General features: G+C 42.6%; 1 protein-coding gene across 2 annotated transcripts in view; it reads right to left on the bottom strand.

Moving 5' to 3' along the window:
* Positions 1-6,371: 6,371 nt before the first annotated feature.
* Positions 6,372-14,479, bottom strand: part of POLR3E (RNA polymerase III subunit E) — a 52,486-nt gene continuing 44,378 nt past the window's right edge. For both annotated transcript variants that reach the window (XM_068244621.1, XM_068244622.1), the window contains 3 exons: positions 13,649-13,726; positions 11,054-11,179; positions 6,372-7,148 (listed from right to left, as the gene is read on the bottom strand). In XM_068244621.1, coding sequence (XP_068100722.1) covers positions 7,092-7,148; positions 11,054-11,179; positions 13,649-13,726 — 261 coding nt within the window. In that variant the 3' untranslated portion in view covers positions 6,372-7,091. The remainder of the gene's footprint in view (positions 7,149-11,053; positions 11,180-13,648; positions 13,727-14,479) is intronic.

The following is a 14,479-nucleotide window of genomic DNA, read 5'->3' as shown; positions in this document are numbered from 1 at the left end:
GGTGAAAAGAAAGGGATTGGGTGTATCTTGGTGATCAATCTACTTAACTGCACCTGGGCTTACCTAAGCATTATGGGAAATGACTTTGGTTGGGCTTATGCCATACATATAGATGAGGCCAAGGAGAGGACACTGGATCTCTGTTATCAAAACTGGCGCACAGAAGAGTCTACACAAAATGGAGTGGTGTGCCAGATTAGCTAAACGTGCTCAGTAGTTAAAACAAAGGTTCTGATTGGTTGGTCTGGGTATCTACCCAAATTTTGCTACAGGTGTCTGCTCACCTTCCTTGCTTAGCCTGCTCCAGAGGGGCTAATTTAGCCAGAAAAATTCAAGGAAAACTAGAGCTAGCTCAGAAGAACTAATCAGAATCCAGTTTAGTCAGTATTTGGACATTTGATCACTCAGGCTATGGACTCCAGGTTTGCTTTCAATAGCTTTGATAAGTTTGTCCCAGTGCTATTGTAGGTCTGTTAAGTTGAACCAATGGTCAAGCAATGTTTTTAAAGTAAACTAAGCATATACTATAAATAGAAAGAAGGGAAAATTGCAGGTGACATGTTTGCCTTCATTTCAGACGAACTGCTGTCCACGACAGGACATATATATTTAATATAGCATTTCCTGTGGGGTTTTTTTGTGTGTGGAATGAGTCCATGTTAAATGGAAAACTTACTGATATGTTAGATGAGTGTTTCTCAAACCTGGCATTGAGACTCTGCAAAACATGCACCGTTGGAGACAACCTTACCTATGCACAGGTTGGGTAATTAGTTCTCAGGTGGATTCCATGTAGCTGAGACACTATTTACCCCACCTGTACATAGGGGAGGTTGCTTGCAAACCATGCACCATTGGGGAGTCACGAGGACAGGTTTGAGAAACACTGTTAGATGTTTCTAACATGCACCAACTTTATTTTCTTAACATTTAACAGAATGACAGAAAGATGTAAGCCACAAACTGATTGCAAGTATGGGACAAGGAAATGTTTAGGTGAATTTGGAAAGTTGTATGTTTGAGGGGTATGTCAGATAAAGTAGATGTTATATAACAGAGTTCCCCAACCCTGTTCAAGGCCCACCAACAGTACATGTTTTGCAGAAAACCACAAACATGCACAGTTGAGGTAATTTGTGTCTCAGCAGAGCCGATTATCTACCTCCTGTGGATCTATACAAAACATGCAGTGTTGGTGGGCCTTGAGGACAGGGTTGGGGAACACTGCCTTATAACACCTTGCAAAGGCTTCCATGTGTGAGCGGATCAGTCTATCAAGTTGCTTGAAGGCAGTAGCAGCAATGCCGACACTGTCTCTTCACAAAGATCTGATTCACAGATGGTTTGGCCTTATGCAGTTATTTGTTCTTTAGACTACCGTATATGCCGATGTCCATTCTGAAGTATATTTTCCATCATTGTACGATCTGGCTCTTATACTGGGTCTCTTTATCCTGTAGTATGCCAATCTGCATAATAAATACATCTTTCCCCTTAAATTGTGTTGTGTAATTTGTGGTTCAGTTCTTGGTATGCTCCCTACCTGGCTTGTAGGGGTTGGGGTGGGAGTTGTAGCAGGACTGTGTTCTGATTGATGAGTTATGGACTATATTCCAGAGCAGAGAGAAATGGACCAGCAGACTCATGGTTTCCTCTGAGCCGGTTTACACAGTTCATTTGTTCTGTATATAGCAGTTATGTCAAACCGGTCCTACGAGGGCCGAGATCCTCACACATTTGACACAGCTCAAATGAATTGTTGGGTCTGAATCAGGAAAGGTGTGATCCATCAGGTAGAACACAATCATCTCTTTCGCAGTCCGACCTGGCCCTCCAGGCCTGGAGTTCAACATGTGGTATACAGGGATGTGAATTACAATATTGTAACAGATTCACAACCTGCAAGGTTAGCGGAAGTTGCTGTTTCTGATGATATAATGCAAGTCTGCAGCAGTGTGGGCATATCCAGCAAGCATCAGTACAATGGAAGTAGGCCTCACCACTGTAAAAGCACACATTACCTGGTTAGTGCACAGCATGCCGTGTGTTCTAGTCCATTCACACTAGAGCGTTTGGAAAGCGATTGACAAAACGCTGAAGCGCTAGCCCTTTTTAAAGCACTAGTGCTATAATACCCTATGGGCCTGTTAAGCGATTTGTGTTAATCGTCGCCGATTAATGCAAATCGCCAAACATGTAGCCTACACCATTTTCTGACAATTTCCCGGCGATCACGTTTCGGTGCTATAGAAGCGCTAAACACGATCGCTGAAAAATCACTGCAGTGTCCATTGATTTTTTTTTTTTTTTTTTTCCCCCTTGTTAAATCGTGGAAAAATCGCTCTCACAAAACGCCGGCGTTTTGCTCTTAAGTGTGAATGGGCCTTGAGTGTGTCAGAACCCGCTGCACCGCACTCTGCAACACAATGAACTCTGTCTGAAAGGGTCCTGAATCTAATCATACTATTAAATCTCTATTTAGGTTAAGGCCGGGTTTCCACTGCTGCGAATCCCGGCCGATTCCCCGCCCACGAATTCGGATAGATTACAGCAGCCTACAGAATTCTATGAGAGCCATCCGAATTCGTGGCCGAGGAAAAATCTGAGGCCCTGCAGCATAATTTCGTCCGTAGCTGTCTGAATCCCATAGCCGTGCATAGCGCGGCTAGAGGGATTTGGCTGCGAGAGGCAGCAGTTGTGCCAGCATCGCGTCTCGCAAGACGCATGCCGCCGCACAAATGTAAACTTAGCCTTATGGTGGGCACACTATGCATTAAAACATTGTACAACCATCTATTACATTATTAGACAAACTTATTAATAAAAACTAACTCCTATGTGAGCTACCGCTTGGATAGACCTAATATGGAACGACCAACAGTATTCGGCACTGGAAGGGACTGCCTGACACTGGACACCTGTGCTCACCGGTTGCTTCAGCAACCCAGCCAAAAAAGCACAACACCCCCCCCCCCCCCTCCAGCATAAAATACTTATCCAGCCTCTAGGTGGCGGCTTCTACCCTCCTGTAGCTCCTAGTGGCTTTCCGGTATCCTCTGTGTATGGTGTCACCTGACCCATGTTAGGTTACGTGACAAGCTGTGAGCTGTGCACAGATGCCAGAAGACTACAAGGGGTCGAAGACACCACCCAGAGGCTCAATAAGTATTTCATGCCCTGCAAAGCACTATCCCAGTTATCCCCTCAAGCATGCCCGTTACTTCGACTTCCGGTTGACGGAGTTCCAGATAATGTGGGCTGTGCTGTATTTCAAACACTGCTATTCATTACCTTTCCCTATACTGACCTCAAAGCAATAGTATTCTAATATCGCTTAAAGAGGAGGTGCCAGCAATACTATCTCAGGAAAAATAAATACATATATAAATACTTGCTCTACTTACATATGTATTGTACACATTTTGATTTTAGTGATCTACAGTAAAATTATAAATTCCTTCTTAGAATTTCCCATTTTAAGTGTGGTTATTTTGCATGAGAAATGTTGTCCAAGGAACAGAGGTGTGGGAGGGGAAACCAGGAGGGAAAGAGGCTTCAGCCAATCAGACTGCATTTGTTAAGTCTCTAAGGGGAAGTAGAGAAGAAAAGATGACAACCCAGCATGCCCTGCAACTTCCTTTTTGTGTACCAAATAAGAGTCAGGTACACTAGGGAATGATCATTTATCAACAAGAAAAGTAATAGTGATTTTAACTTTTGGATTGCCTGGTTAGCATAATTATTACTTATTTACCACATAAAAATAAAGAATTGATTTTATGCCCAACAGTTACACTTTATATAGTTAAGATTCATTAAAGACCACCTCAAAGTACAGGGCCCTTTTAAAAATATCTGCACATCCCTCAGGCTGGTGTTCAGTGCTACATAAAGAAAAAAAATGTGTCATATTATTGCAAACCTGTGCCTCTATATTAGACATTGTTACTGATGTGCTAATACTGGCTTATATGCAAATTTCATGCAGCTTGGAATTGGGCCAATCAAATGCAATCCCAAAATGTGTACAATTGGCAATACATTTGCTTGAAAACTGGTATTAGCATGCTATTTATCATTTCTATTCTTAGTAACATGAGCATTGTATCTTTAGGCTTAGTTCGCACTATTATGTCCACTTTAAAGGACCAGACAGTGGACTAAATACAAATGGGGTAAAAATTTAAAAATGCAGTGATTTTTCTACAAGCTACGGCACACACATCTGTCCAATTTGAGTATAGTTCGGTAAATTCTGAGCTGCAGCCATCTCTCCAGATAGTGGATTGCTTTGCCATTTCATTGGTTGGTGGCAACAGATTCCACAGCGGGCACTACAATAATAGCCCATTCGTCAATATGGAGACTAGTACAGTTCGGAATAGTGTGAACCCATTCTTGGCTGTTTTGTGACAGAGTCTTTAAAGAGGAACTGCAGTGAAAATCGCGTATTTTTTTTTTTACACAATATTCATCTATAGATTATGTAGTCAGTTTTTGCCCATTGTAAAATCTTTCTTCTCCCTGATTTACATTCTCAAATTTATCACCAGTGATGAAATCTTTAGTTTGGTCAGGTGATCTGTGCAAAATGCTCATTACTGAGTTCCATACATAGTGATGCTGCTTGCTGAACAGGAAAAAGTTATTTCCCACAATGCAACAAGGTTGACAGCAAACTGTCAGGACCGTGGACATGACATCACACGTGATGCCTAGACCTTAACCCCCCTCTGCCTCAGAGCCACTATTTTCAGCAAGAATGTCAGTTTGGAGGAGACAAAGCCGTGATTGGCTGCAAATACCCAGAAGCGCCCTAAAGCGTGGCAGGAGCTTTCAGATATACAAATTGCGGCATTGCATAGGGGGTGGGATTCTATCTGGCACCTTAACCTTCTTTACAGCATATCAGGGCCATTATAAAAGCTGCGATTTGTAACAAAGGTAAATTTTGGCAGCTGCTAGCAGGTGCCAAATGCACCCACATTTCCCTCCTCTGCAGCAAATCAGGGCTTTTATAATTGGTGCCTATGGCAGTGCTTTTTGCTCCTGCACCCTTTTACCCCGATTTACTGAAACAGAGCTAACGTAGGGCAATCTGGCCTGTATTATATATTGAATATATAAGACTTGTAGTTGTTCATAAACTGCTTTCTGTAGTCATACAAGTCTAAACAAATCTTTATGTAAAAGCCTGAGGTTTCAGAATAATATACATTGACAAGAATAGAAATAATAAGCCTAGACCTCTGATGATATGTTTTCCCAAGGCACACGATTACTCACTGTTTTCTAACCAGCAAGCTTGCCAGACGTGTGCACTGCTTGTCTGTTTATGTAGACAAAACCATTACGTTCACAGTGGATGTTCGGTAGCAAACAATGGAACAGAGGCCTCTTACTTCAGGTCTACTTCAAAGTACACAGTAAGAGGCATATGGTGGCTGCCATATTGATTTCCTTTTTACCAATACCACTTGCCTGGCCGCCCTGCTGATCTCTGACTGCATTAATGTCTGAATCACACACCTGAAACAAGCATGCTGCTAATCCAGTCACACGTCAGTCAGAAACCTCTGATCTGCATGCTTGGTCAGGCACTATGGCTAAAATATTAGAGATAGTGGAACAGCAGGACAGCCATGCAATCTGCATTGTTTAAAAGGAAATAAATGTCAGCCTCCATATCCCTCTCAGTTCAGGAATTCATGTGCGCTTTAAGTCTGAGACATACCTATCCAAGCCTTGTACTGGAAAGTGGATTAAAAGCCAATGTAGCCAGAAACACCTGCCTCAAAGTTGAATCACTATAGCTGTAAAACAGACTATTAGCACACCAGGTCACTCTGATCCACTGTGTACTTTTCAGGGATATAAAAATATTTTTTGCATAATCACTTACTGAGCAGAAGTGATGCATTATGGGAGGTTTTTGTTTACATAAAATTGAAAATACCTTCTATTTCAAGAAAGCAAAGCAACCATGGGTGCCCTCTTGCGTCCAAATAAATGCTGGTTCCATCTCTCGTGTGATGATGCACTTCAGGACTGCCCACAGTGGTGGGTTTGCGCTTTGTGTGGACCAAACCCATAGATCCGGCAGGGGTGACTATGACCACCTCCTCCTTCACAAGGAGTGTCACTGATTTGTGATTTACAACCTACCCTCCTCCTGGTTTAAATGAAGTTGAAGGGTTTGCTTTTCTGCCAGTTTGATGCCTGTTCTAGGTGCCCTGAACTGCAGGAACAGATGGGCTCACATTCAGCCTCAGAGCTGAACAGCGAGGCCGCAAATAAAGTTCCCTGCCGCAAATCTCCCCCAGCCTCTAGCGTGTCTACTGTACATGACTTAAAGAAAACCACATGACCACTTCTTTAGAGAAGTTTTATTTTTATCAGCTATAAATCTACTCTGTTCTGTCAGTACTTGTTTCTTAGACAAAACAAGATTCTGGGTTTTCCATCATTTTGAAAGTGGAATCTGTGCAAAAATAAATCTGGAGGTTGGAAGAAAAAGCTATACTCCCTTCTTGCCTGGAGTTACTGCAGACAAGTCATGTGACATCATCTTCCAGCGCCTCACTCCTGTCAGCTCCCGGTTTCGCTCATGTCTGCAGTCTCAACCTCCAGCCACTAGCCCATTCATTGTAATGCATAGTGAATGGACCCTGCAGGTAGGATCACTACACTGGAGCAGTAGTTACAGGACTAGAGCAAGAAGACATCAGCAGACCTGTTTGCAGTACCACCACCAGGAACACGAGTCTAGCCTGTTCTCTCCCATTACAGCCATTCATGTAATCTTGGAAGTTCCACTTTGAATATATTAGCAGTAAGAACCCCAGTATTGGTCATCTCCTCTTTCACCGAGCACGGGCATATCCTCCTCAGGTAACCGAACAAAAGATTTAAAAAGCCAAAATTAAATATTCCGACAGAGCAGCTCCTTGGAACACTGCCCCCTGTAGGCCCTGGAGCCAGCTGCATCCTTTCCCTTTGGTAACGGTGATGTGGTAGTGCTGGAGCAGTGCAGCTGCAGTCTGAATTCAGGCCGCTGTGTTCTTCAGCAAGTGTCAAGAGTTCACAAACTATCAGGACTGTACTGTCCCTTTCAGATACCACATACCCCCGTAGCACACGCAGCAGTCCTACAAAACAAGACAGGACAATAAATGACAGGCAGACTCCAACCACATAGCTTCATTTATTTGCTTTTTATCCTACCAGTGTAAAGGAGAAATAATGCGTATGGGTAATTTTCTTTTAGTATTTAAAAAATTTAAATTTACACCATTTTTAATTTTGTTAAAGAGAAGCTGTCAGCCATACTATCTCAGGAAAAAAAATATATAAGTAGATAAATACTTGCTCTACTTACATATGTATTGCACTGTCCACGTTATGATTCCTGTGAATTTTATAAAGGATGCGTAGAGAATCCTATTCTAGACAGTTTCCATATTTACTGTGGCTATTTTGAAGCCAGTCATGATGTAATCTCCGCCCTTAGTCTCCTCTGCCTGATTTGCCCACCCTTCACTATAGAAATTGCATTGTTTCAGCCTGAGAAATTTTGGCCAATCAGAGAAGAACAGAGGTGTGGGAGGGGAAAACAGGAGGAATAGATGCTTCAGCCAATCAGGCTGCATTAGTTAAGTCTAACGGTAAGTAGAGAAGCAAAAAAAAAAAGACAACCCAGCATGCCCTGCAACTTCTCTTTTGTGTACCAAATATTCTGTGTACCAAGTAAGAGTCAGGTAAACTGGGGAATGATAATTTATGAACAAGAAAAGTGATAGTGATTTTAACTTTTGGATTGCCTGATTAGCATCCTTATTACTTGTTTACCAGATAAAAATAAAGAATTTATTTTTGATTTTATGCCCGACAGTTACACTTTAAAGGACAACTGAAGTGAGAAGGATATTAAGGCTGCCATATTTATTTACGTTAAACCGCTTCAGCCCACAGGTGTTTTCACCTCAACGATGGAAGCAATTTTCCCATGAATGCTCCTCCCATTCATTCACTAACTTTACCACTACTTGCCACACCTATATCTTGTTTTTTTCGCCACAAATTAAGCTTTCTGTGGGCGATACTTGTTTACTTTATTTTCTATGCATTTTATATGAAAATCCCCCCCCCCCCCCCCCCCCCCCCCCCCAAAAAAAAAAGAAAAATAACTACTTCTCCAATTCCATCCCCTATAGTTTTAAAATAAGCAACGCTACTATAAATAAAACCAACCCATTTTATTTGCCTATTAGTCCCGGCTATCACAACATTTAAATGATGTTCCTAGTACAATATATGACACCAATATATTATTTGGAAATAAAGGTATTTTTGCTGTTTAGGGTTTTTTGTGTCCCCTCAATTGTAAGAAAAACTAAGTCCCTAAGGAAACTATAATTTTTTTTTTGGTTTGTTTTTCTAAACATCTGCTTGGTAACTGAGGTGGAGGTTTTAATTAAAAATGTGTGGTGTGTGTAATTTAACTTTTCACCACTAAATGGTGATAGAAACACTCCTTAGATTACCAAGAAGTGTTTATTTTTTTTTCTTTATATTTCCATTCATGATCTTTATTATGAATGGACATGGCCCCTGAACAGGGTCATGTCCATTCATTACATGCACTGTTATTGGTACGGGTAAGCCGTGCTTCCCTTACCCAACCGCCAACACAGAAAATCGCTGTGTTGCGCTGCGGCTCTGCGTTCACTGCCGCTGACAAACTGGACGCGGATACGCGTCCAGATAGACTTGATACTTGTCCAGATAGGCTGAACTGGTTAACCAGTTCGCATTCAGTCGTTTTTCGCTTCATGCATCCGAACAATGTTCACCTCCCATTCATTAGCCTAAAACTTTATTACTACTTATCACAATGAACTGATCTATATCTTGTTTTTTCCGCCACCAATTAGGCTTTCTTTGGGGGGTACATTTTACTAAGAGCCACTTTACTGTAAATGCATTTTAAAAGGAAGAATAAGAAGAAAACGGAAACAAATCATTATTTCTCACTTTTCGGCAATTATAGTTTTAAAATAATACATGCCTCCATAATTAAAACCCACGTATTGTATATGCCCATTTGTCCCGTTTATTACACCATTTAAATTATGTCCCTATCACAATGTATGGCGACAATATTTTATTTGGAAATAAAAGTGCATTTTTTCCATTTTGCATTCATCACTATTTACAAGCTTATAATAAAAAAAAAAAAGAAATATTTCATCTTTACATAGATATTTAAAAAGTTTAGACCCTTAGGTAAATATTTGTGTTTTTTTTTTTTTTTTAATTGTAATGTTTTTTTTTTTTTTTAATTAAATATTTTATGTGGGTATTTTTGGGAGGGTGGGATTGAAATTGTATTTTTTTTGTAAATATATGTGTATTTTTATTTTTATTTAACATTTAGATGTAGTTTACTTTTTGGCCACAAGATGGCAGCCATGAGTTGTTTACAGTGACGTCACTCTAAGCGTACCACGTACGCTTAGAGCGACATAGGAGGCAGAAAAAGCGTAGCTTCCGAGAGAAGCTGTCGCTTTTTCTGCGGGGGAGAGGAATCAGTGATCGGGCACCGTTGCCCGATTCACTGGCTAACAAACCGCCGGCCGATCGCGCGCGTGCACGCGCGCGATCGGCCGCGTGGACGCGCAGGAGCGCACATGGCTTCCTGGACGTGAGTTTCACGTCCAGGAATGTGAAATAGTTAAACAATACCAGTTGCCTGTCTATCCTCTGCATCTAATACTTTTAGCCGTAGACTCTGAACAAGCATGCAGCAGATCAGAGGTTTCTGACATTATTGTCAGATCAGACAAGATTAGCTGCATGCTTGTTTCTGGTCTGATTCAGACACTACTGCAGCCAAATAGATCAGCAGGGCTTCCAGGCAACTGGAATTGTTTAAAAGGGAATAAATATGGCAGCCCCCATGTAACTCTAACGTCAGAGGCCTTTAAGATTATTTTGTTTACAAATAAAGATATAATAGGATCAACAGCCATGTTGCAATGCATGCTAGATGAATAGAATATTATGAAAGGCCAGCACTGCCCGCATGCTCAGAAGCACCCTGTGCAGCATGGATAGAAGTCAGGCTTATTTATCTGGCTGGGGAGAGGAGGGAATGGTACTTCCTTGCAGATTGGCCTCTCTCTCACAATAATCTGACAAGATCCAGTGTCAAAGCCTAAAGGTGGCCATACATCTACTGATTTTACATCTCAATTGACCATCAAATTCGATAATTTTATTGAATAAAATGAAAATCAGTGCCGCAGCAAGTATGCCCAATAGAACGCATCAATCAGACATGCTGAATAGATTTCGGTGACAAGCGCTCAATTGCATGCGTGGCAGTATTGGCATTCGATGTGGCAATGAACGAGTAACACTGCCTTCCTGGTTGACTCGCCCATGTGACACCAGGCATGCGCGCGCACGTGTGATTGTGACATCTCAGAAATGTCACAGCCCCAGCAAAGGAGTTGCAACCACAGGTCAGGCGAGATTTTACACCACACTGACACCGGGGTGGGGTGGGGGGATACATTTACACTTGGGGGCGGCCAGGCAGACATCATCAGTCAGTCGTCACAGAATCAGCATCACTGGGCTGATTCCTGATAGATTTCTCGCTGAAATCTATCTGGAATTGGCCTGTGGGTGGGTGGTGTGTGTGGGCAGGCTACCTGATCAGATTCAATCAGAGAGAGATCTGTCTCTTGATCGACCTGCCCATACAGTGCTAGATGTTTGGCCACCTTAACAGTTAAACGAATTCCATTTTTTTTTATTAACTAGAAGAAATGGCCAATAGACTTGTTACAGAAAGAAAGATGAGGCCTGAAGCTCTAAGGTACTTACATACTGGTATTCTTGTAACACCAATGACAAAGCTACCTGGCAACTGCAGGGTTAAAGCATTTCACTGTCTGTAAACACACATGACTGAGCCTTTAAGCCAATTACAAGGGTTTGGCCGCATCATGCTTATGAAGGGTTTAATTCCACTCACGCCTCATACCTTCAGCACTTTGTCCAGCAGCTGTTTCGTGAGACTTTCTCCAAATTCCTGGCTCAGCTTTGCCTGGATGATGTTCCTGCGCAGCCGATGTCCCTTACAGAAGAGCTCCAGCAGAGCTTGCCTTTCCTATGGCACACAGACAGACTGTAATTAGTGATTCTATCCAGCAGAGGGGGCATGTGGCAGATTATACTAGTAGGACAACATTAATATTGCTGAACATACAGTAGATCCCAAGCTGAGAAGTGCTGAAGAGAGCATTATACATCTGAGTCTGGGAGTGGCACGTTCATATCTTCTAACACATTTCCAAGCAAACAAGTCATAAATCCTATCCCTTGTCCATCAGTCTGAAAGCACAACCAGCCACACCTGTGTTCAACCACAACTGCTCCTCTCAACAAGCACATAAACTGGTGCATCTGTAAATATATCCTGAACTCCAGGCTAACAATTAAAATCATCACTAATGTGCAAGAAAAGAATTATGCGTTTTAATTGAAAGTACAGGTAGCCCCCAGATAAAGAACGAGACAGGGACAGTAGATTTATTCTTAATCTGAATCCATTCTTAAAGTGGACCTGAACAGGACACAAGGAAAACATAACAGAAATGTACCCTGTATGTATTTAAAAAGTTTAGCCTGTGTAATTCCCCCTCATTTGTGTCTAATCACTAGTTGTAGTTTGAACTCCCCCGTGTCACATGATTGCCTATGACAGATAAGCCCATTTGAAAGCACAGGCTGTAAACAATACGTCTGCCTCCATGACTAAGGAAGTAGAAATAGTGCAGATTTATTTTAGGATTTGTATCAGCTGTAATAAAGAAATGTTTTTTATTAAGGTATAAAGCCCCATCTACACGGAGCTACATCGGAGCGATCAGGCGGATCGCCTCCTTCGCATCCCCGCGTGTACCCGCCGCGTCACCGCTCGCCCACGCGTGCGTCTCATTCGATCCGCCCTCGTCCCCGCCCGGCGCCGCTTATCTTCCGCTCGATTCCCTGCCATTGTCCCCTCGTGGGGAACGAGCAGGGAATCGGCGGTGGCGAGATCCAACCTGTCGGTTCTTATCAATCGAGCCGCATTAGCGGCTCGATTAATAAGGCACATCGGAGCCTCAGCTACGCGTGTAGATGAGGCTTAAGGTTATTATGCTATTGTGCAGAGCAGACAGGAAGTTCTGAGTTCAGGTCTGCTTTAAGTCGGAACACTGTGCCATCTCTGTCCCCTGTACCTCCTCTGAGCCGTCCTGTGACTCTAGTGTCTCCCTCCATTCCCTCAGTGTCCCCCTCTGTGCCACCTCTGCTTCCACTGTTTCCCTCTGTACCACCTTTGCACTCCTATCCCCCCTTTGTGCCTCCTTTTGCCCTAGTAATGAAGGTAATGTACTAATTTAACGTATAATTGTGCAATTACCATTCTACGCAATTTTTGAACTGATATCACATAATTCACGCAAGAGAATTATGAGAATTAAGAGAATTTTAGAGAAATAATTTAACCACATAAGGACCACAGGCTTACACCCCTCTTTTCTGCCCATCAACAGAGATTTCTGTTGGTGGGCTCCGATTGCTGCTGCGATCATTAGTTGTTGTTTTTTATTGTATAAAAAGAGCCTTTAAAAAAAAAAAATACAAGTTCCCCCTCCATTTAATTTGTCCGATCCTGGCGATGGGATATTTTCTCCTCCTCTCATAGGCATCAGCCTATGGGAGGGACAGCTAATTGTCCCCTGTACAGCACTGCGCTAGATCATAGCGTTGTACAAATGTAAACAAATTTTTAACAACCTGCAAGCTACGATTGCGGCTCGGCAGGCTGATCACGGGGGATGCGTGTGCGATCCCCTGTAAAACTCCGCCCCAGGATTGACGCCTTTCGGCATTAGGCGGTCCTGGGGCTGCCACCATCTCGACGCCTATTGGCGTTAGGCGGTTAGGAAGGGGTTAAAGACAGTCTCAATGAGCAAAGGTTCAATTCACAAAACACACAACATTTTTACACAGCTTTTACTTTCAAAATGACCTAACACAAGCATCCCTAGCCTTCTGCAGTATCCCAGAGATTCATGCCTTGTTTTCACTAGGGGCGATTCTAGAGGTGATTCACTTATGGTTTTCACTAGGTGTGTTTCTGCCCTATTTCACGCACGCAAATACAGAATATCAGCCTAGTGTAATCAATAAGCTGCTTCTGAATTCACGTGTGTGGTAAAAACAAACAATGAAGCCCTACTTTTGAATTTTGCACAACACATTTGAATACCTATAGCCGTGCATAGCATGGCTACAGGGATTTGGATGCGTAATTGCGCTGCACAAATGCAAGCTTCACAGACAAGTTACTCAACCAACCACTACTGTAGTTCCAGCAGTGAGCTGCAGAGGGACACATCCTGCTCGTCCTCCACTCTCTCCATAGAAGAGCAGGATAGAATGCTTGGCAGAGAACAGAAGGGCTCATCTGAGCACCAGAGGTAAACAGACACCTGGAGCGATCACAGAAGTCTGTTTAGGCGATACTTATAGCTCTAAAATACACAACAGCACAGGTAAACCAGCATTAGCAGATGTAAAATCCTCTCACCTTCTCATATGTGTCTCCACAGGTCCACAGGGCAAACACTTTCTGTTCATCAGGGGAAGCAGAACTCTGGGGGGGAAACTAACAGCAGATAATGTGGTCAGCATATGATTGGAGGTATGGAAGGGTTTATACATTAATCACACCACATTACAGGGCTGTCATTACTGCAGATATTCAGATACCCACACCAACTAGTGATCACTGTGTAAATGGTGCCTAATCAAGCACAGTAATAAACAGTAGGATTATATATCTACCTCTTTTTTTTCCAAACAGTGCCAAACTGCCCACACATTCGGCTCAATTCACTAAGCATTACAGCATTTGGTAATGCAGAAAGCAGCAGATTTGTTAAACGTGTAAGGTTGTTACTGCGGGAAAACGTAAAATTACAGTCTAGTGAGGTAAATTACCAACTTTTGTGGTAAATACCTCAATAAATGTCAATTCACAAGCATTAAAAGCATGCGGTAAAAAAAGTGAGATGTTCACTATTTTACCTCCAGCCTTGAGCTATACGGTAAACTGGACATGGGAGGAGCCACCCAGTCCTACTCCTCACGCCATTGGTGCCGATGTACAGCCGGGTGGACAGCAAACAGTAAAAAAATAAATCCTGATTTGCAGGGGTAGGACACCTTCATAGGGGTTCCCCCTGCATCCCTTTAGATATGCATATCTATAGCCAGGGGTAGGGAACCTTGGCTCTCCAGCTGTTAAGGAACTACAAGTCCCACAATGCATTGCAGGAGTCTGACAGCCAAACTCATGATTAATAAAGGCAAATGCATGCTGGGATTTGTAGTTTTATCACAGCTGGAGAGCCAAGGT

Source organism: Hyperolius riggenbachi, chromosome 7, assembly GCF_040937935.1.
Source record: "Hyperolius riggenbachi isolate aHypRig1 chromosome 7, aHypRig1.pri, whole genome shotgun sequence".
NCBI classification, from domain to species: Eukaryota; Metazoa; Chordata; class Amphibia; order Anura; family Hyperoliidae; genus Hyperolius; species Hyperolius riggenbachi.
The sequence above is the reverse complement of the archived record's forward strand: the minus strand, read 5'-3'. Positions and strand labels throughout refer to the sequence as shown.